Here is a 22,913-nt window from a genome sequence, read left to right on the forward strand (position 1 = left end):
TAATTAAAATTACTGAGAGAGAAGTAAATAACTAATCTAAATTGACCATCTTGTGACAATACAATGTTCTTTTTCTTTTTCAATGTTCTGTTACTTAGACATGTAGCACCCCCCTAGACCAGACCAGGCACCCCCACCCCATAGCAATGACACTCCCTGATGGCAGCAGCCATCCCCAGCAGGATGCAGCCTGACACAGGAACACACACAAAAACAATTTAGGAACAACTAAAAAAAAAAAAACATTAAAAAGGTGTTGACCTGGCCTCCAAATTCCCTAGATCTCAAACTCATCAAGTATATGTGGGATGCACTGGAACAGGCCTGATCCACAGAAGCTCCTCCCCTCAACCCATAGGGCAGACACCACATGGGGACCAACACAATAGCAGGATGGTGGTCATAATGTTATGCCTGATCGGTGTCGCTACAACACATCCAACACAAAAACTGTAGAAACCCTAGAGATTGCTAGATGGCAGCTCTGTATCCAGCCTCCCTGATAATCCAGCACCAAGAAGGAGAAGAAGAAGCTCTTCCGGACACATGGTGCAGAGTGGGCGTGTCCAGGGCGCTGATGTAAACACACAATAACGCCTCATCCCTCCGTCGGATAAGGCACCAGTGGACTGAATTGGCGAGATTAACCCAAATAGCCGTCGTCGACCCGGGAAAACGCTCACTGTAATATGCGTTAAGGCGCAGACAGGCGACGCCATGGACTTCTACATCAACCTGAAGGTGAATTTCAGGGGAAATTCCAAGAATTTCCTCCTGTCGGGATCCGAGACCAAGAGCTGGGAGTCGATGGAGGCCATGGTAAGACAGGGGGATAATCACCGGGCCTGCTCATGAAGGCACCACCGCACACAGTCGGTCCAAGCAGCCTCACACACACACACTCGATTAACACTACAGATGCAAGGGCTGTGTTACAAAGGGTGCACGATTGCCCATCTGAAATAGTCCGTCAGGTTTGCAGCACACCACAGAGGACGGGCAGTGCACACACCACAGGTCCTCACTGGATTATTATAGTGTTTGTCGTCATGGAAACACTGTTTACCAGCTCAGCATTGCTGGTATGAAAGGAGGTTTTTGCAAATCTTGCGCAGTGACAGTCAGGTAGATGGAATCCATTATGAAACAGACCTGTTTGTGTGCGTGTGTGTGTGTGTGTGTGTGTGTGTGTATGTGTGTGTGTGTGTGTAGGCCTTAGAAATGAAAACACTGCAAAAATCACATGGCACACAAATGAATGAGGTCTGTGCATAGATGACCGGCTGCTTTGGCAACAGACCAGATCATTAATTGATTTGTCATCGACGGATAATTGTGTTATGATAATTGGTGTAAGAAAATAACACAACAGGTCGGCTGAGTTCAGCTGCTCAGTGAATTTGTTTGTCTTTTGTGCATAAATACTATATTAAATTTAATATATATATTTTTTAAGTTTTTCTCTTCAGGTCAGACTAAACTAAGTGTTTGACTTTAGTCTTCAGGACACTATGACGGGTGTTTTTTTTTGTCCTGATCTGCTTCTGTTTTCCTTTGTTATTGATGCAAATCAGCATGTGTAATGTTCAACAGTGCGGGGGTATAAACAACACTGGACGCGTGTCCCGCTCTGACACTTTGTCAGAGGCTTTTCGGGCGCTTGAGCACGTCGAATCGGCGACATAGCCACTGGCTGCTCAGCTTGGCAAACCCACGGCGGAGAGGGGAAGTGGCAAACCATGCAAATAACCAAACTCTTAGAGGGCACCCACTGAGGGCTGCGTCCAAATTTTCATCGTCATCTCACGCGAACATGCCGGCAGGCAAGTGTTTTCACAATGACGTGACCATTTGGAATGAAAAACAACCGTAAACAAACTGATTGAAAAGATTCAAAAGGGGCCCGCCCTGTCCCGCACTTTGCATATCCACTGACCTTGCTCTTCTAGTTTCCCAATGTTGGATGGTGAGTACGGAGTAGTGCCGCCTGCTGGTATGCGTTGTTATTTCCTCCCGTAGTGGTGCAAAACATACCTGCGACTTGGCTGTTGTCTTTGTAGTGTGTGCGTCAATTGAAACTTCATTCAAAAGGACCAAAATGGACGCAAAACAAGCACAGAGAGATCTTAAAGAGGCCATATTATGTTCAATTACGGGTTCATTTTTAATACATATATATTCTCGGGTGGTCAAGTAGATTATCTTTACATACTTTAGTGCTCTAAAAACACATTATATTACTCGTTATATGCATTGCTGCAGCTATTGTATTCACCTTGTGTCCGAAACGCTCCGTTTTGACTACTGTCCCTTTAAGGCCCCTCCTTTCGAAAGAGTCCACTCCGCTCTGATTGGTCAGCTGGCGCATGTTGTTGTTTTATACCAGCTGCTTAGTGCTTAGGTTTAGGCTGTGTCTTTAAGTATTGGTTCCTATCCGATACCACTGCGTTTCTTTTTTTTTTTAATTTTTTTTATAATTTATTGAAATTATGTCTTGCTACACGTCCCCTTCTGTGGAAGAGGAGGACTCATATTACAGCATTTACATGAAAAAGCGTCAGTGATGCCCGATTCTTTGGAAACATAAACATGTTTCTTTCTTTTAGAAAACCGCCATGACCCAGGCAACACTCTACATGAACTACCAGCACAGCACATAACAGCATTGTTTGTGGACTCTTTTATTCCCCCCCTCCTTCTTTCAGTCATTAAATCATTTGTTATGCATACCACGCGCCCCGTGATGGTATCTCGACATGTGTACAGTCAGCAAAAGGCTCAGCGACTTGAGATTAAGGCCCGTGTGCAGCAGTGTGAATGTGGGCAACAGAATCAGACTTGCATCTGTCTCGGTGGCTGCCGTTCCGAGCCACATGGGCGATGAGTCACCGGGGATAATGCAAGTCACATTTCAGGCAGCTGGACCGTGGCTGAGCTGTCACCCAACTGTTAGCTGAATATCACCGGCCCGGAAAGACATTTTGAAACCAAATAGGCAGTTTAACAACAATTTTCTCTCTCCACTGGCAACTATTGAAATACAGGCATTAAACTTAAAGATTCAGATTATTCTCAAACGGAGACAGTAAAACAGAGATGACTGTGAACGTATACATTGATAATAATAGCTCTATGATGGCTCTCTAGCCCAGGGAAATCAGTTATTAGAAGTCAAACCCACTGTGAACTGCCACTAGCACCAGGCCAGAACAAGCACTTGATTCACTTTGGTGGAAAGGTGCTATGAGTGACTGTGAACTCCTAGTCTGGAGCCCTGTCCAGAAGTCTATAAATCAGCTGCGATGAAAAGGCCGTATGTCTATAAAGAGAAGGTGAAATACAGGCTCGCAGCCATGCGCTTTTTGATTTTTATGGTAAATCTCTCTCGGCCAGAGCAGCCCGAAAGAGTTCATTTGTCTGAGTGCTGCTGAGTCACAGCTGTTGTTTCGTCGTCGAGAGGGATGCAAGTGGGTCCAGCGTACAGGGTTTAGTGTTATGTGTTTTTCATCCGATGAGAACCGCTGAAGAACGCATACGGCACGAGCTCTTATCGGCTTGTGTTTGGAAGCACAATGAAGTGAACGCAGAGAGCCCGCAGAGGGGTAGCGCGTCCCGGCTTTGGGCGGGCGAAGAGCCAGCGGGAATGTGAAGGGAGCCTTCTGCCCAGTGACGGGGACGAGCCATCGAGTCGGCTCAGAGGTGACATTTTTGATGCCCGGACACACGGAGACGGAGGCAAACTCTCGGTCCCTTGGCAACTGAAACATGAGCAGCCCAAACCGAACACCGCCACACCCGCCCACCTCCTCCACGCTCAGCCACACACACACACATCTCAGTGTCTGAGTCACAGAGATCACTCTAATTGAAATGGATGTTGCAGGTCTGAATTTGTTCTCTCATCTGTAAAGGACAGCTGGCCCATCACCCTGTGTCCTCACAACGTCCCTCTGTGACTTTTTTATTTTTGTTTGTTACAGGTGAAGCGTTCCTTCGGCCTCTGCAGCCTCCAGCTTACGTATTTTGATGAAGAGAATGAAGAGGTGAGAGATGGCTGTTTGCCTTCTGGTGTTATTTGCAGAGTTTTGCGCATTTTATTATTTTAAAGGTGCACCCCACCAACTGAGCTCTGGCCTTATGCATAGCTTGCAAATGACCAGTTGCAACAGAGGACCTTTTTCCACAAGAAAGTCAGAACCAAAGTTGCATTGCATGCATTTGATTCCTGTTTGTTTTGGTTTCAAATTGCAATCGGGCAACCTCATTGAAGAACATCAAACATTAAAACCACTGACAGGATAAGTGAATAACATCGACCATCTTGCGACAGTACAATGCTCTGCTGGGAAACTTTTGGACCTGGCATTCGTATGGATGTTACTTAGACATGTACCACCCACCAAGACCAGACCAGGCACCCCCAGCCCATAGCAATGACACTCCTTGATGCCAGCAGCCATCCCCAGGAGGATGCATCCTGACACAGGCACACACACAAAAACAGTTTAGGAACAACTCAATTTAATTTAAGTGGGATGCGCTGGAACAAGCCTGATCCACAGAGGACCCAATGGCGCTATCAGGCCCACTATCTGTGTTAAGAACATGCTCCACACCCTCAATTCTTAACACAAACGTTCTGTTTTAAAAGCTAAATTTTGGTGGCTAACCTGCAGCCTGATTTCAAATTTCTGAGCAGACAGAACTGTGTGAACTGTGTAAAAATGGTGGAGTGGCCCTTTAATTCTGGCAAAAATGAGTGTGAATTTACCTTATACTGTATTCCCATCATAACCTTATCCTGTCGTCCCTTTAGGTGTCCATTAACAGCCAAGGTAAGTCAACGTAAACCAAAAATCCGTTAATGCCATGTTGGCGTCATGTTAAACCCATGTTAATTCTGGTTCTGCTTTTATTCCAGTGGAATACGAGGAGGCTTTGAAGGTAAGCTGATCTATTCTGCTTGAATATATGACCGTGCTAATGGTGTAAATGGCAAAGCCAGTTTTAAGAGGTTCATCCATTTCAACTACTTCAATCCAGGCTTTGCAAAAGTGGAGTGCATGCCGTTATATGTACCTATTTTTGTGCTGGGTCTCCTCCCTGTTCCTCCGCACGAGAACCTCCGGGGAGCATCATAATTAAATCCTAACCTTCTGACATTGACAACCGGTTCTGCTTCCTTTCCAGAGCGCAGCGAGGCAAGGGAACCGGCTCCACATGAACGTGTACGAGACCCGAGGACAGCCGGCCAGGGTCCCCACCACCAAGGCCAGCGGAACAGAGCCAAAGAGGGGCTTCAGACCCCCCCAGCACTGCCCAGCCCTGGCTCAGGTGGTTAGCCGCAAGGTTCAGGCCGCCGTGCCAGAACAGGGCATGGTAAGAAAGCGTAATGCTAGTGTTTAGAAGCATTCTCCTGCTTTATGTTGACTGTGTCGGTTCTGTGGGCAGAGCTGAGCCTGGGCACTTCCATGTAGTATCCATAATTTTATTACAAATTGAATGTAGTTGATGATAAATATTCCTCAGAGTGCATGACGGTCCATTTGAGCTTTCCTGCTTCCTGATTGCTGAATGAATACTCTCGTCTGTTGATCAGGTTATCTTGAAGGAAGTGAAAGGGACCAAAGAAGAGGACAAGACTCCCCCTGCCTGGTTCACCTCGTACATGGAGAAGGTAAGAAGAACAACCTGACGGCGAGTTGGGTTTTCTGCTGGAGCAACTGTCCGACCGATTGCTAAGACACCAACTGTCCCTCCAGTTTAAGGACCAGGTGGTCCGCGAGGCGGTGGAGAAGATCTGCCGGGAGTTCTCTGGACAGTGCTGCATCCACAAGCCCCTGGGCGGAGGAGGAGCAGGAGCAGGGGGAGCAGGGGGCATGGGGGGAGGTAGAGCCGAAGCGGTGGGGGGAGCTGACGCCCAGCAGGTCCCTGAGGTGTCCTCCTCCACCCTGCCTGGAGCTCCATCCTCTTCCACTCCTCCCTGCTCGTCCTGCAGGGGGCAGACCACCGGAGGAGGCTACCAGTGCAGGTAAGCGTTGTTTGAAGGCTATGGATCAGGCTGTGGATGTATATGAAATGTTGCTGCCTTTGTTTGAGCCATCAGACAGAGCTAGGTACATGAAAACTGTCTTTATGCTAAGCTAGGCTAAGCACATTCCCGATTGTGAAAAATAACGTAACTGTTTGTTGCACTTTGCTAACCTTTGGACTCACGATGGACAGTTCAATGAACCAGATCAAAAGTTTTGCATCGAAACCAGAGATACAATCTCTTTAATAGCGCACATTCTCCTTCCTGGTCCAAAACTGAAAAACGAGCCAAACAGGTTGGGTTATCTGGAATAAAATATACAGACTCCTATGTACACTGCAACACAAGTTATTACACCATGAAGACTAATTGAATGAACAACGTTTCATGAAACCCTGTGGACACCACATGTGGTAAAGAATTGCCTGAGCAACTAAGAAACCAGATATCATGGCGAAGAAAGATGGTGCGAGAGCAACAGAACATGAGCTGCAGCAGTAGTAAGGAGCTACGGGAAAATCCATAATACCATTAACAAAAGAAGATGCCAGTGGTTTGTGTCCGGAAGGGTTCTCAGGGATTTTCCACCCCTTTGGAAAGTGAAACTGTAAGTCTCTGACTATCCTTTCTCTTTTCCCTGCGTCTTCAGTGTGTGTACGTCCTGCACTCTGTGCGAGCCGTGCAGCTTCTCTCATGATCCCAGTCACAACCTGGTGAGAGCCAGGACTCCTCTGTCCATCCCGGAGCACGGATCACCAGCCCCAGATCACAGCAGGTAAGACACCTCTGCGTTCTTACCAATATTTTAAACAGAGGTGGAAAAAGTACTAAAATATCGTACTCAAGTAAAAGTACCTATACTTGGATGAAATATTACTCAAGTACAAATGAAATTACCCATCTGAAAAATTACTCAAGTAAAAGTAATAAGTAGCTAATTTAAAATGTATTTTAAGTAAAAGTTACTTAGTTACATTTAAAAAAAAAACCTGTAGAACGGGGCGGGGGATCTCTCCCATGTAGTGAAAATAGGACAAGGGGTCATACATCCAAAACTGTTTAGTTTTTAATTAAAGAACAATCTATACAAATGTATAAAAATCTATACAAATGTATACACATGTAATGACAACATAACACATGTCACACATGACATGTAAGACCCTTAGAAAGGGATAATGTGCAATTTTAGTTCTGACCATCCCATAAAACTTTTTCAAATAATCAACTGTCAATCAAACTGTCTCTGAACCGTCGTCGCTCTTCTGATCCACCTCCATCTCGTTCTCAATCTCCTACAGAAAGACTTGGCGCTTGGTAGTGGTAGCCTACATGCTGACCATATGTCACTCACTACGTGGTTCCGGGCGCGATTTTTTTTTTCGGTTTTCGTTAGTCAACGTTTTTTTTTTTTACTCAGTAACGGATGAGATTTGTAATGTAGCGAAATACAATACTTCACTCAAAACGTAATCAAGTAAAATTTAAATTACCGATTTTAAAAACTACTTGAAAAATACAAAATACACAAAAAAACTACTCAATACAGTAACGTGAGTAAATGTATTTCGTTACTTTCCACCTCTGATTTTAAAGGAGAGATATGTAAAATTATATAAATGTGGGAAACACCTTTCTCTAGAAAGGACCTCCAGTCTTTCTGCTAAATAGACAAACCGAAACCAAGTCAAAAATCATGTCCCGGAAAGCGTTACGTGCTATGAGTTTAATCATTGTAGAAGCAGCCTAAAGAATGATTATGAATAAAACTAGCAACTACCACCTAACAGCTGGGCTGGAATTTTGCAAAATTGGATGTGACTGTGTTAGATCCTAAACACTACTACTGTTTTTGCTTAGCTTAGCCTGTCTTTCTTTCATTCGTGACCTTGGATTACTCAGTGTTGTACAAGCAAGCAAGGGGCGTTGCAAGAGGGCAAGGGTCTGTACGAGGCTAAATACAAACCCTAGATGGCTCCAAATCATAAACTGTGAGATAAAAATACACGTTGATGTTACCCCTTGAGGCACAAAGTGGTAATACAAGACAGAATGGGCCGGCGGTAGCAGGTTAGCATGCTAATTTGAGTAGATAGATAGATAGATAGATAGATAGATAGATAGATAGGTAGATACTTTATTGATCCCGAGGGAAATTCAAGCATCCAGTAGCAGTAACATACATTGAACATACAATACAAAAACTATATAAAAAACAGAAAGTAACTACAAATAAAATGTTTTATACAACTATAAACTATGTTAAAAATATAAAGTGACCTGTTAAAAAAATAAAGTGACCAGTAGAGGTAGAAGGTTTTTATTTTTTATTTTTTTTATAAATATGAGAATTACAAATGGGGAGGACTGTGTGCAATTAAATAAGGCTGTAAACAGATGAATGAAATGAATAAATGAATGAAAGTCACAGTCACCACATGTAGCAGAGGTAGACAGACATGGCAATGACAGAGTGTCCAGTAAGTAGTGCAAAAAGATTTGTCCATCGTCTATTGTGCCTCCTGCCATCACTGAGAGCTGTTGTACAGTCTGATGGCCAGGGGGACGAGAGAGTTCTTCAGTCTGTTGGTGGAGCAGGATTGAGACAGCAGCCTGCCGCTGAACACACTCCTCTGCCTGATGAAGGTGTTGTGCAGAGGGTGGTGGGCGTTGTCCAGTATGGACAGCAGTTTGTCCAGGGTCCTTCTCTCTGCCACTGTCACCGGAGATGTCCAGCTCTGTGCCCACCACTGAGCCAGCCCGCCTCACCAGTCTGTCCAGTCGAGCAGCGTCCCTCTTCTTGCTGCTTCCTCCCCAGCAAACCACAGCGTAGAAGAGGACGCTGGCCACCACAGACTGGTAAAACATCCGCAGCAGTTTTTTGCAGATGTTGAAGGGCCCCAGCCTTCTCAGGAAGTACAGACGGCTCTGTCCTTTCCTGTGGAGTGTGTCCAAGTTTGGTATTTTCTATATTTCTTTACTTTAGAATAAAATATTAAATGAATTTAAGGGTAGCTTAGATCTTTATTATGAGATTTTGACATGAAGGGTCAGAATTGTCCTATTACCGAGTTCCCAGATTTTGTTGCCATCTCCATGTTGCCATCTTCATCTCTGCCCATTGGTGTTCAGGTTCTACAGGCGAGGCGATCGCAGTTTCCGGAAGGCAGAGAAGCAGCGTCTAAAAGCGGAGAAGCGCCTGCTGAAGGCTGAGGTCAAAGAGATCCGGAAACAGCTGAGGATGGAGAGGCGGGGCATACAGTGGAGCTCCTCCCACAGAGACGGAAGCTCCTCCCCCGTTCTGCTGCAGCCTCGTGCCACCCAGCACAACAGCCCTGAGTGAGTTGCTAACGAGACACGTCCTAAACACGTGGGCACGTTTCAAATATTGATAGAAAATGGAAAAACCTGAAAATAGTCTGAACATTGTTAGCGTAACGCAAGATAAAAGCAGGATAACAGGATTTTATTTCTACTTTTCTTGACCAGACGCCCAAAGCGCCCCTGTCCTCTGGTGGTTCCAGCCATGACGGCCACGTTTCTGGACGAGAACCTCCCTGATGGAACCCGACTGCGCCCTGGGACCAAGTTTATCAAGTACTGGAAGATGAGGAACACTGGAACAATCAGCTGGAGCGCTGATACTAAGGTAAATTCACCAAGCATTTTGAGCTTCTACTGTCAGGGTAACTATAAGATAGTACAGGGCGGTGTGTAGTTCAGTAAACTACTTCTGGGTGAGCATGTTTTGTGTTTCCTGCAGCTGAAGTTCATGTGGGGAAACCTGGCAGTGGGATCTGGGGACCGCTGGAGGGAAGTGTCCGTTCCCTTCCTACAGCCAGGACAGGTAAGATGAGACGATTTCTGTTTCACTCACCACTGGAAAAAGCACCCCGAATTTGATCCCACTTCAAAACGAAAGACAAATGGACGCAGTCAGCACATTTTCGCTTTCTTTTTCCACTTTGTGTATGCGTGTGCAGGTTGGGATAGTGAGCGTCGCACTGTGCGCTCCCACCGTGGAGGGCTCCTACACCTCCCACTGGCGTCTGGCACACGCCGGTGAGCAGTTCGGACCGAGAGTGTGGTGCAGCATCGTGGTCGACCCTCTGGCCCCGGCACCCATGATGGCTGATGGAATACTCGTGTCGCCCTGTGTCACACCGCAGGTAGAAAATCTGATTTGACAGACACGTACATGCAAACTTTATGTATGTGTTTAAATTAAACATTTGACGATCGTCTACAGGGAAAGAACCCAGTTTCAAAGGATGGAAAAACCTGCACAACAGCTAGGGAGCAACCTTTAATGTCAGTGGACCAAGAAGAATACTACATCCCCTCTGTAGACCTACTCACTGCACAGGTGATATCATCTTAAAAGATTCTGCTTCCACTCACTGCTGCACTTCTATCCAAATGTTTTTTTTCCCCCGTGCCGATGTACACCCACACTGACTGACACATCCAACAAAAGCAGCTTCAGGTCTGGAAAGCGAAGCCCATGCTGAAGTGCCTTAAATCTGCATTGTTTCTGTTTGTAAATGGTCCAATGGCAAAGTAAAGGGCAATAGGCAGTAAAGCAAAGTATGCTTTAGGGCAGGGTTGTCAAATTCATTTTAGTTCGGTGGCCACATACAACCCATTTAGATCACAATAGCATAATAACCTATAAATAACAACAACTCCAAATGTTTCCCATTGTTTTGGTGCAAAGAAGTACAAGTACATTGTGAAAATGCTGCCATCTACAGTTTAGTTTTGGGTATCAGTGTTGTGTTATGTCCACAACTCTTAGTAGACAAATTGGGACCAGATTGGACCTTCTGGCGGGCTGGTTTTGGTATGTTTGACACCCCTGCTCTAGGGCGTAATTGAGTGACAAGTTACTTTCCAGTGTGTGTGCATAATGGCCTTGTGTTCTGAGTCAAAGCCAGTAAGTCAGTCCTCCAATCTGAATAATACATATATATAGTATTTTACACCTACAGGTTAAATGACCAATAAAAAAAAAAAAACTTGGTTTGGGTAAAAAAAATAAGGGTTATCTGCTTCTCAAACCTTCTGTTGTCTGTCAGGATCTCCTGTCTTTTGAGCTGTTGGACATCAACATTGTCCAAGAGTTGGAGAGCGTCCCAAACAACACCCCTGCTGGTAAGAAGAGTTGTTTCCAATGGTTTTTGGTGGGATCTGATTGGATCTCACGAGATTTGGTTTTGATCATATTATATGGGGATAAGGAGTTTCCATGGAGCACAGAAAATCGGATGTGCAGCAGATCCATGATTTCTTAATTTGCATGATCAAGTAGATCACTTCACACTTAGAAGGTTACTTCAAATACCCAGTCTCGTGGGTACTCATTGCCTGTGTTCCAGTTCTGATCTTGGTTCTGCTAGTTTGGTATTGACGATCGTCGTCTGATGTTACAGGAGATTGAAATGCTGACCGTGGATCAATGAAATGCCACACTCATTTACACTCTTTTAATCTGTATCACTGTAACCTGGTGATAACTTTAGCAACCTGATTGATAATGACACTTGGCAACATCCTATTTTTGTCCTTTTCCTTAATCCCCCCCTCCCCCCTCCCCCCCCCCCATCCAGACATGACTCCCTGCATGTCCCCTCTGCCTCAAGATGGCCACCTCCAGTACAAGGGTAGTCCATCATTGGGTCTGATCCAAGAAGAGACTGAGATCATCAATAGCATCATGGGTAACTGAGTTTCCTCTTGATGCATTTTTAAAAAGTTAATGGCTTTTTGCTGAATAAGACCTGGAGTCGTGTGTGTCAGAGCTGTAGACTTGAGATTTGGACGAATGCCTGAACACTTAACTTCACTTGAGACTTGAGGACAAAAGAGATTTACTTGGGGACAAAAACACCTATTACTGAATCTAGATTTGTAACAAAACTGGGAGTGGGACTCGATTAAAAGAAATTAATCTAATTAATTAGAGGCTTTGTAATTAATTAATCTTGATTAATCGCATTTTAATCGCATAACAATTAAATGGATTTTAGTGAATCAAATAATAGACACAGACATAAATTTTGTAAACTCAAGCCCTTTTAATGTCTGGAAATCTCGCACTGACAAACGTTCCGCATTGTTTGGAATGCAAACTGCAAGTAACTGCGTTCAGTTTTTTGTAATTAATCGCAATTAATTGCAATTAATCGCAATTAACAAGTTAAAGTCCCACCCCTAAACAAAACATTACATTATTTTCTGTTACAGCTTCTGGCTTCTGACTTGGATCTGTCCTCTAAAGACTTGATTCTTGTCCAGGATTTAGGTAAAAAAATAAATAAATACCGTACACTTCAAAGACTTTGTTCTTAATGTTCGAATGACGTCACCCATTGGATTTTGGAAGAGTTTGAAGCTCAATGCGGCTTGCCCCCGGCAGTCGCCATCTTGGCAGTGCCGGGCTCCCGTCGCACTCCAAGCTAATTCAAAAAGCTTTCACGGAGATGGAGCCTAAGTGGGCTGAGATAGGTGTGTGATGCCCAGGCAGATGGCTAGCATCCTTATACGGCACCCACCTGTCACTCAAAGCAGCCCCGATCTTATTTTTGACAGATGAGGCAAAGTTACTGCATTGTCCTTGGACATTTAAACACTGAAATGTTCAATGCCCAATACAATCCCCCAAATACACACTATAATGTCAGAGCTTTTTTCTTTGAACGTCTCATAGCTCGCTGAGAACCTATTTCAATACAAGCACAAGATGAATCTCACAAATCTGACCTGTACGTCGTAATGCTGACCTTCCTGTTCCTGGTTCTCAGATGTGCCACATGCAGCAGGATCTGGAGCTGAAGGTGGTGGGGTCCCAGCTCAGGAGGAAGGAGAGGACGACATCAGCGGGACTCAGTTTGTTTGTGAGACTGTGATTCGCTCAATGACACTGGAGGAGGCCCCCGACCACACACCTCTGAGAGGGTCCCGTCCAGGGACAGGTAAAGGTTAGTCGGAGGCGACTCTGAAGCTGTCCTTTCAACTACATTTCTAGTCTATGCTTGAATTATTCCGTACTGGTTCTTGTGCTTGTAAAGGCTATTATTGGTCACACGTCAGAGCAAATATCACTCATTAAATGTTTCTTAAAAAGTTGCCCGTGTTGTTATATAACATTGGGGCTACCTCCTGTTTGCTTTCAGTTGTGCGTCCGGCCGCTCAGGGTGGTTCCTCCTCTTTATCCTGCGTGAAGAGTAAAACCCCGAAAACAGAAGAGAGTCCCGACAGCAGCCCCGGCAGCTCAAACAACCCCCTGAAACTGCCAGCCACTCTCAAGGCTTCCCTCCCCTCCCCGCTGAAAGCCTCCCTGCCTGCTCCTCTGTCCGTGGCCCCGACATCTGTACCCGGCCCCAGCTCGGCACCGACCCCGCTGCACGTTCTGCCCAGGGCCTCCACAATGCAGGAGCACACAGCCACAGGTGACAGCAAGTATTTTCGTTGTTGAGCTAAGTCTCTGGATTGTTGACTGGAGCATTGTGAGGGCAGTGACACTCTTTGTGATTACAGACTACTGCCACCTTCTGGTACGGAGGATAATTAATCTTCGCTGTGCGTTCGAGTCCAAATTTTTAGCTGAGACACATTCGACATTGGACACCCGGCCTTGGTTGTTCTAAGTCTCAATCAATCCGGCACAATGAAACATATTACACATGTGTCACAATAAAAATAACACTGACTGCATACAGGGGGTTGTCATGTCCAAGCATTGCACTAAATGTCACATTGCTTTCTTGGCTAATGTTAATGGAAGCAGCATACGTTAGCCACGGTACAGCTAACATATCCCTTTCACAGCTTTTAGCAGCTGTGCTCACAGCCAGTAGCTGTTTACCCTTTGCCTCGTCCTCCTTTGTAAATTGAGGAATAATCTGTAACTATGTATTTACTAAAGATACAAAAATGGACTATGACTTGGCCACCTCTACTCGTCCTTTCAGCCGATCGTATTGATTCTGGCTGAAACTGATATGCCACGGTATCTGGGGGAATGCTGGAGACTCAGCTGTATTGACCTCTGGAAATGACTTTAGGTTGTTTTGGCTATAGATCGTATTCATGTATTTACTGATGTATGTATTTAGATGACTTTGTCCCATCCTCAAAAAAATATTCAGATATTTTTTCTTAGAACTAAATAAACGAACGACAGTCAAAGTCAAGTCAAAGTCAGCTTTACTGTCAATTCTGACATGTGCAACACATAACAGGATTGAAATTACTCCTCTAAGGCCTACGGTGCAGCAACTTAAACACAAAATGTACAAATATGAAATGTAAAAATATAAGATATATATATCTATGTATCTATATATACATACATATACACACCCATATACATATACACATATATACTACACGCATACATACCTAAAAAAATAGAATAAAAATAGAAGCTGCAAACTACAAACTAAGGCTAATGCCATAGGTCATAAAGTGGCTGGTGCGACCCCTGAGTTGGGCAGGTGCAAAGGGTATGAAGTGAATCAATAAATATATATAATACAGTATATTACAATATTGGTCTCTCAGATGAAGTATAAGTCCGTGGGGTGGTGGGGGTGGGGGGATCAGAGTCCCAGGTTAGTGTGTGTGAACGGGGAGCAGAATGGGGAGAGGGTCACAAGAAGGTCACACACGTTAATATTTCATTGGACCACCTTTAGCTTTAGCTGTAGCATTGTTTCTATAAGCTTCTGCAGTGTCACAAGATTTATTTCCATCCAGTGTTGCACTCATTTTTCACCAAGATCTTGTACTGATGATGGGAGAGTCTGACCACTGCGCAAAGCCTTCTCCAGCACATCCCAAAGATTCTCAATGGGGTTAAGGTCTGGACTCTGTGGTGGCCAATCCATGTGTGAAAATGATGTCTCATGCTCCCTGAACCACTCTTTCACAATTTGAGCCCCATGAATCCTGGCATTGTCATCTTTAATATGCCCGTGAACATCAGAGAAAAAAAAAAAATCCATTGATGGAATAACCTGGTCATTCAGTACATCCAGGTAGTCAGCTGACCTCATTCTTTGGACACATAATGTTGCTGAACCTAGACCTGAGCAACTTCAGCAACCCCAGATCATAGCACTGCCCCCACAGGCTTGTACAGTAGACACTAGGCATGATGGGTGCATCACTTCATCTGCCTCTCTTCTTACCCTGATGCGATGGTTCTCCACTATCCTTCCAGTTTTTAATAATGCGTTGGACAGTTCTTAACCCAATTTTAGAAGTTTCCTCAATCTCCTTGGATGTTTTCTCTGCTTGATGCGTGCCAGTGATTTGACATCTTTTCCACGACCACAGGATGTGTCTTTCAACATGGTCGTTTAAGAAATGGGAAGCTACTCGTTGCATCAGTTGGGGTTAAATAATTTGTTGTCAGCTGAAGGATGATCGCCCATGTAGTAATTATCCAATAGGAGGCACGCTTAGTGAAATCCAGGTGGCTACTTTTTTACTAAAATAATATAATAAAAGTGCAGAGCTAGTTCTTCAGTCATAAACAAGATATATAGCCAATAAGTTATTGGACTATGGACAGACTCAGGATTGCTGCCCCCCTCTGCTTCCAGTCTTTATGTTTAGCTAGGCTAACAAGCTCCAGCGTTGTACCCAACACAAACATGAAACTGATGTTGACCCTCTCGTCTCTCCCCCTCAGTAAACAAGCCTCAGCCTCTTTCCCAACATGTTATTGAACTGGTCTTAGTGACTCACAGTTCATCCAGTCCTGTGTTGTTTGATTGTACTGAAGCGGTCAATCGTACACTTGCTAGGCCTGTTTTAAACGGCCATCTCCAACGCTGCTTGTTTTCTCGCCCCAGGTGAAGTCGAAGAGTCCCACATAGAGAGCATCTGCGAGGAGTCCGGGGCGGAGGAGCGAGAGAAGGAGCCAGAGGAGGCGAAGGGGAAAGAGGGAGGGGAGAAGAGAGAAGGGAGGAGCCGCTCCTCCTCCACCTCCTCGGAGGATTACATAATCATCCTCCCAGATTGCTTCGACACGAGTCGGCCGCTGGGGGAGTCCATGTACAGGTAGGAGCCCCAGCGTCTTTGGAGCAACCACGCAAGCACTGTGTGTTGTCATTAAAAGATGCACCACTGCCTTCCTTTTCAATCCCCATTGTTCGTCCTGTTGCAGCTCTGCTCTGTCCCAGCCCGGTGACATCCCAGCCAAGACCCCCACAGACCCAGACACCCCATCTTCTGACCATGCGGGTAGTGCCAGTGCAGAGCCAGAGCTGGACGAGGCGGGAGAAGCTGCTGCAGCCCTAGGGGCGGAGTTGCTGGGAACCAGCAGCGCCAACGACATGCTCTGTACGTCTCAGACGCTAGACGATGAGCCACTGACACCTGAAGTGGTGGCACCACCTAAAGCCATCATCACACCAAGGTCAGTAAGCAGCAGTTGCGTAACTGGTCAGCAATAGCAAAATATATCATGTTTGGGATCATTTTGGGATTCCTATTGGCTGTTGCGCTGGTTAAACGACTGAAAATGTGACACAATTGTTAACATGTTCTTACACTGTACAGTCCAGAGAGCAGTGGAGAAGCAGACGTCGATGCTTCCGGTGAAGAAGCAGAGGGCTCTGAACTGTACCAAAACGAGGAGGGTAAGCACATTGCCGTGTCACTGCCAGTAACTTCTAATGTTTCTTAAAAAACTCGACCGATTTGAGAGGAAGTCTGGCGTAATCTGATTGTTTGTTATCTCACAGCCTCTGGTCCTGAACAAACTGATGCTGGTGATACTGAAGCTACTGAGAACGCAGAGGAGGATGCCCCTGAGGACCCCAGGTCAGAAACACACTCAGGTTAAACAAAAAATAAAAAAGCGTGTGTTCTTTAGTGCCTCTTATGAGACATTTCATTGAAAAATGTACATTTTGTCATTGCTACAATGCTGATTTTGCAAACATCTCCTCTCTGTAGGCACCCAGGAATCACCAGTGGCTTGGTTAAAGGAGCTTTGTCAGTAGCTGCCTCTGCCTACAAGGCCTTGTTCACTGGCCAAGGCCCCACACAGGTCAGCAAGCGCTCAGTTTTATGTGCATATCAATCATATCAATTCAAGTCAAAGTTCATACTTTTCTGATATGCTATCATAGAACATCAATCACAGGAAGGAAGACTAAAAGCGGACTTAGATCTGTAGGTTGTTTGGTGACTGTCACTTTGAATAACCACATATGCTGTGGTTGCTGGGGTATGCACATACCACCCAAATCCCACAGACCAAGACACAGCTGCTAAAGTTAGTCCGAACTCTGAGCTGAACTTGTCTGAAAAGGGGGAACGTACAGCGTCTCCTCTTATCCAACATAAGTGAAAAATGTCAAATATAAAAAAAACACATGTTTCTCCTGCAGGTTTAAGTACAAACCCTTTCAGGACTGATTGACAAATTCTCTGATATGGACTGAAAATACTTGCTAGCCACAATAAGGCAACAAACAACCCATAAAGCAACATTCTCTACAGAAGAGTAGAGTAACAGTGTTACGATGGTGCGCTGCAGTTTATCTAGTCCTTGAATACAAGATACTCCTTGCTTTTTGAAATGTTTTCAGATAAAAATACCCAATATTTAAACCTACACCCATCAGATGCAACATTATCACCGCTGACAGGAGAAGTAAATAACATTGACCATCTTGTGACAATACAATGTTCTGCTGGGAAACTTTTGGACCTGGTGTTCATTCATGTGGATGTTATTTAGACATGTAGCACCCACCTAGACCAGACCAGGCACCTCCACCCCATAGCAATGACACTCCTTGATGGCAGCAGCCATCCCCAAGTATCTCAAGCATCCGTGGGATGATCCACAGAGGTCCCTCCCCTCAACCCATAGGACCCAAAGGTCCCCACCAAAAACTTTATGTTTCCAGACTCCACAGGGCACCCTCATTCTCTGATAAGTCCCAACTGTTTTGGAGGCTCAAGGGAGACCTACACAATATTAGGAACATGGTCATAATGTTATGCCCGATTGGTTTATAAGTAATACGTAGTAGGTTTCCTGGACTGATCAGATTTTGTTTCCATATAGCCTCCAGTGGACGCGTCCACACAGGAGACCATGATGGCCGTGTTGGTGGAGATGGGATTCGGGGACCGGCCGCTGAACCAGCGGCTGCTGAACAAGCACAACTACAACCTGCTGGACGTGGTCAACGAGCTTGTTCAGATGACCGACAATGACTGGTACTCCACGCGCTACTAACGGAGGGAGGAAGAAGTGGAGGAAGAACAGAAACGGAGAAGGAGATGAAACACAAGGAGGTTAAAGGGAGACTGGAGAAGAGAGATTCATTTGTGTTTGTCTGCCTTTTCTTCCTCCGACTGTCCGTCTCTCCTCTGCAACTGGATGGAGTGCCGCATTCTGTGACATATAACGGAACATTCTACCAAACTCTTTGGAATCCTTTACTAGACCATCTAAACCCCCACGGTCTTGTCGTATTTCTCTCAGCGTAGATCTTGATTGTGCCAGGTTTCCTTGCATACCACTCCAAGAGAGGAAGATAGATCCATTTTAGGTATCAAAAGGAGCTATGTGTAGCATTTCAAAAAGTTAAGACCACATTGGTTTCTTTGTTTTGAAAGTGTATAAGCTTAGAAGGGTAGTGAAACCTCAAATTTAACGTAATGACGCGAGTTTAAGTTGTGTTGGCGGCAAAAAGTAAACGTAATATATAAAAAAATATATAATGCTACATTTAGCACCTTCTTTCCCTTTTGTGGCACGATAAGGAAATACAACGCAGTGAGATATCAAGTAGTCACATCTGCACTTAGGATGTCCACATGATAGGACTGTGCACACAAGTTAGTCGGACGTAGACTGACACTCCACTGAGAATTTGTCATCTGCTTTTGCCAAAACACCAAGCAACTTATCACGCTCATGTTCTTGCTTTAAACGCAACATTTGCGTGTGCTCACTGGTTACATTTAACTGACTCGCTCCAATGATGTTCCTTGACTGTACTGGGTAGTTGATGAACTACAGTAGCTTGTTAGCTAATGGCTGTCACAGTAGCTTTCCAAGCTAGCGGTGAGTTTGCGCATTCTGTTCAAAAGATTCGAAAGAGACATTTGGAATCACTGACAGTCTCTCTCGCAAAAATTGGCAATGCCTGTTGAGTCTCGTCTGGACTACGAGGTGGGTTCAGGTCAATTGAGTCAACGCTACACCAAACACTAAGCAGATTCAGATTTTATTGGGCGAAATTATTCGCTAAACCTGAAGATGATGAAACCAGTTAGAGACTTTACAAAGGTAACTTTTATTATGTCTACTTTCATTGTGGGCAGGGTGGCAATCAAATAAGCAGGAAATCTTGATTTGTCAGGTATTTAAATCAGTGTTATTCAAAAACAGACATTCCTTTTGGGTTTTTTTTTTTCTTTTACCAGCTAGTTTTAGTCAAATCAATTTGAATATATTGCATTACTCAAAGAATTACATTTGCCAACGCAAGAAGAGATCATCCACTTTGCCTCATGAACCTTAATCACATTTGGTTGACAGGCTACACATTCATGCTGGTAAAAAAAAAAAAAAAGTACATCATGATCCTTGGGAGCTTGGTGTAAAGTTGATTATCTGTAGCCGCTGTGGTTGAAGAATCGTATATTTTGCCTGATGTCTGTCTTAAAACTATTTTTGTTTTATAACTTTTGTCAATCACTGGAGGCTTTAAAGTAATCTCACCCGTCTATTGCTATTCTGAATGGACAGCCTGCAATAGATGATTAGGTTACCACTGAAAACTGCAAAACATTCCTCTAGGTTACTTTGGATTTGTAGTATTTGCACTTAAAAGCTTACCAGACACAGGGACCATTCATTCAGCATTGAATCTTCCTCTTACTATTGACTTCCCCCTCTTGCACACATCCTCTTGACATTACACAATGTCTTTGTTGTCCCGAACATGGTAGCTGGCTCAGACAATATGTATTCTGAAGGTCTTGCTATTCTTTAAATGTCAAGTGTCCCTGGCTTTTCTGGGTGGCCCCATTTGAAGATGAATTTCACCTAGCCAGATCCTAATTTTGATGATCACATTAGATTGCTCAGTTGCTTGAGTTACACAGTTTATCAGACACAGCCTTCTTCAATTCTGCCCAGTGTTGCTTTGGATTTGTAGTATTTGCACTTAAAAGCCTACCAGACACAGGGACCATTCATTCAGCTTTAAATCTTCCTCTTACCATTGACTTTCCCCTCTTGCTGACATCTTCTTGACATTGCACAGTGTCTTTGTTGTCCCGAACATGGTAGCTGGCTCAGACAATATGTATTCTGAAGGTCTTGCTATTCTTTAAATGTCAAGTGTCCCTAGCTTTTCTGAGTGGCCCCATTTGAAGATACATTTCACCTAGCCAGATCCTAATTTTGACGATCTCATTAGATCACTCGATTGGTTGAGTTACACAGTTTATCAGACGCAACCTTCTTCAATTCTCCCCAAATTTAATTTGGATTTGTAGTATTTGCACTTAAAAGACTACCAGACACAGAGACCATTCATTCAGCTTTAAATCTCCCTCTTACCATTGACTTTCCCCTCTTGCTGACATCTTCTTGACATTGCACAATGTCTTTGTTGTCCTGAACAGAACATGGTATTTGGCTCAGACAATATGTATTCTGAAGGTCTTGCTATTCTTTAAATGTCAAGTGTCCCTGTCTTTTCTGGGTGGCCCCATTTGAAGATACATTTCACCTAGCCAGATCCTAATTTTGACGATCTCATTAGATTGCTGGATTTGTTGAATTACACAGTTTATCAGACACAACCTTCTTTAATTCTGCCCAATGTTACTTTGGATTTGTAGTATTTGCACTTAAAAGACTACCAGACACAGGGACCATTCATTCAGCTTTAAATCTTTCTCTTACCATTGACTTTCCCCTCTTGCTGACATTTTCTTGACATTGCACAGTGTCTTTGTTGTCCTGAACATGTTAGCTGACTCAGACAATATGTATTCTGAAAGTCTTGCTGTTCTTAAAATGTGAAGTGTCCCTAGCTTTTCCAGGTGACCCCATTTGAAGGTGCATTTCAACTGGCCGGACCCTAATTTGGACGAGTATATTAGATTGCCTGATTGGTTGAGTCATAAAGTTTATCAGTCACAACCTTCTTCAGTTCAGCCCTGTGTTACTTTGGATTTGTAGTATTTGCACATAAAAGCCTACTAGCAACGGGACCATTCATTCAGCATTAAATCTTCCTCATACCATTGACTTTCCCCTCTTGCACACATCCTCTTGACATTGCACAATGTCTTTGTTGTCCCAAACATGGTAGCTGGCTCAGACAATACCTATTCTGATGTCAAGTGTCCCTAGCTTTTCCGGGTGGCCCCAATTTGGCGATCACATTAGGTCAATTCTGCCGTAGAAACATTCATTTAATGTTGTCTCCACAGGAAGTGTAGCATGAGCAGCATGTATGCAGAGCAGCAGCAGCTTTGGTGACCACTCTGGCACAGTATTCAGCCATAGGTCACCTGCATTTTGGAAGCACTCAGAATCCAACATAGAACACTCGTTTTAGTTACATAGGTAAAAAGGAGATGTGAAAGGTCTGAATCCAAAGTCTGGTGTGTTTGGTTTGTTTGTGGGCAGGTGCAAAGTGTCTAATAAAACAAACCAACCACAGTGGGTAGACAGTGGGTTTCAGCATGAAGCAAGTCATTTGCAAAGATGGAAACACATAAGTTCTTCAACACATGAGTTTGTAGATTTTTACGGAAACATTATTAAAAAAACAAGTTAAACCGAGGTGTGTTGAGCACATGTCCTACTTTGGCGATTCCTTATTAAAAAAGTAGCGACTGTAACACTGCAGTAAAATGTGCCTCTTTTACATCCTTTTTCTACACGTTTGTCATTATTCAAAGGGTGCTCACGATGCAAGGTAACACCGCAAAAGTTAAAACATTTGACATGCGTTTCTCCGTGACCAAGAGCCGACACTAAAGGCCTGTTAAAGGGACTGTTCACTTAAATAGGGCACATCTTCAGACGTCTTAAGCTGAGTTGAATCCTTTCAGTGTGATATGTGTTCATATCATTTTGTTAGCTGTTTTATGCTTCTTTGGGTGTCGCGGCCGACACTCCGCCAGGGTGTGTACTTCCTTTGGCAGGGTGCATTAAGAGTGTATAAAGTAAGGTCATTCCGAACTCTTTAACTGGAATGTGTGTTAACGGTGTGAAATGTGTGTTGTTTTTCCTTCACAGACGTATGAATATATACAGAGCCTCTGTTGACTTGGTTAGTCGCAGTTAAGAATTGAAAATGTGTTTTTGCTTTGAATGCTTGAAGGCTGTTTGGAAATGTAAAAAAAAAAAAATTATATATATAATAATGAGCTGTGTATGTTGTACTTTTAGGCTTATTGTGTGGTGGTTGAAACTGCTCTGCTGTGTAAGTGTTAGTGTTTTTCTTTTGTTTGTTTGTTTGTTTTTTGGTAAGAAATGTTACCGGATTGATTTAAGGTTGTCTTTTTTCGTTTGCACATGAGAGAACTTGAAGGATTTGGGTTTGGAGTTGAAGAAATAATTTAATAAAAACGGCACTTGTTGTAGGATTACGATGAATTATGTATGTTACCTAACACCACTGCTGCAAATTCAAATAAAAATGTCTGTTAGAGATGCAACTGGACATCGGCCTTTTTTGGGGGTTATGCTTATGAGCATTTGCATTTTCTGCAGAGAGTTACGTGAAAAGGTTAAAGCCACACTCCCATAGGCACACTAAATCCACGGCATAGTATCAGACTGGGAAAAGGGGCTGAGCTCCAACCTTAACAG

The 22,913-nt window shown here is 44.1% G+C and overlaps 1 protein-coding gene across 1 annotated transcript; it reads left to right on the forward strand.

Moving 5' to 3' along the window:
• The first annotated feature begins 594 nt into the window (after positions 1 to 594).
• Positions 595 to 22,759, forward strand: nbr1b (NBR1 autophagy cargo receptor b). Its single transcript, XM_084571523.1, has 23 exons — positions 595 to 819; positions 3,981 to 4,043; positions 4,817 to 4,835; positions 4,922 to 4,944; positions 5,191 to 5,379; positions 5,600 to 5,677; positions 5,763 to 6,031; positions 6,684 to 6,809; positions 9,167 to 9,373; positions 9,524 to 9,683; positions 9,798 to 9,881; positions 10,018 to 10,203; positions 10,284 to 10,400; positions 11,113 to 11,188; positions 11,644 to 11,754; positions 12,838 to 13,014; positions 13,210 to 13,485; positions 15,898 to 16,105; positions 16,212 to 16,463; positions 16,607 to 16,686; positions 16,792 to 16,870; positions 17,006 to 17,099; positions 18,129 to 22,759. Exons 1-23 carry the CDS (start codon positions 718 to 720, stop codon positions 18,300 to 18,302), a joined length of 3,150 nt encoding a protein of 1,049 aa, XP_084427649.1. The 5' UTR covers positions 595 to 717; the 3' UTR covers positions 18,303 to 22,759.
• Positions 22,760 to 22,913: the final 154 nt, after the last annotated feature.

Source organism: Chelon labrosus (genome assembly GCF_963514085.1).
Source record: "Chelon labrosus genome assembly, chromosome: 21".
Classification (NCBI taxonomy): Eukaryota; Metazoa; Chordata; class Actinopteri; order Mugiliformes; family Mugilidae; genus Chelon; species Chelon labrosus.

What these genes read in the sequence shown, in the direction of transcription:
- nbr1b (XM_084571523.1), top strand. Translation starts at nt 718, where the DNA reads ATGGACTTCTACATCAACCTGAAGGTGAATTTCAGGGGAAATTCCAAG. An exon ending in ACCCAGCACAACAGCCCTGA is followed by an intron (nt 9,374 to 9,523) that starts GTGAGTTGCTAA and finishes TTTCTTGACCAG; the next exon opens with ACGCCCAAAGCGCCCCTGTC. An exon ending in CCGTCCAGGGACAGGTAAAG is followed by an intron (nt 13,015 to 13,209) that starts GTTAGTCGGAGG and finishes GTTTGCTTTCAG; the next exon opens with TTGTGCGTCCGGCCGCTCAG.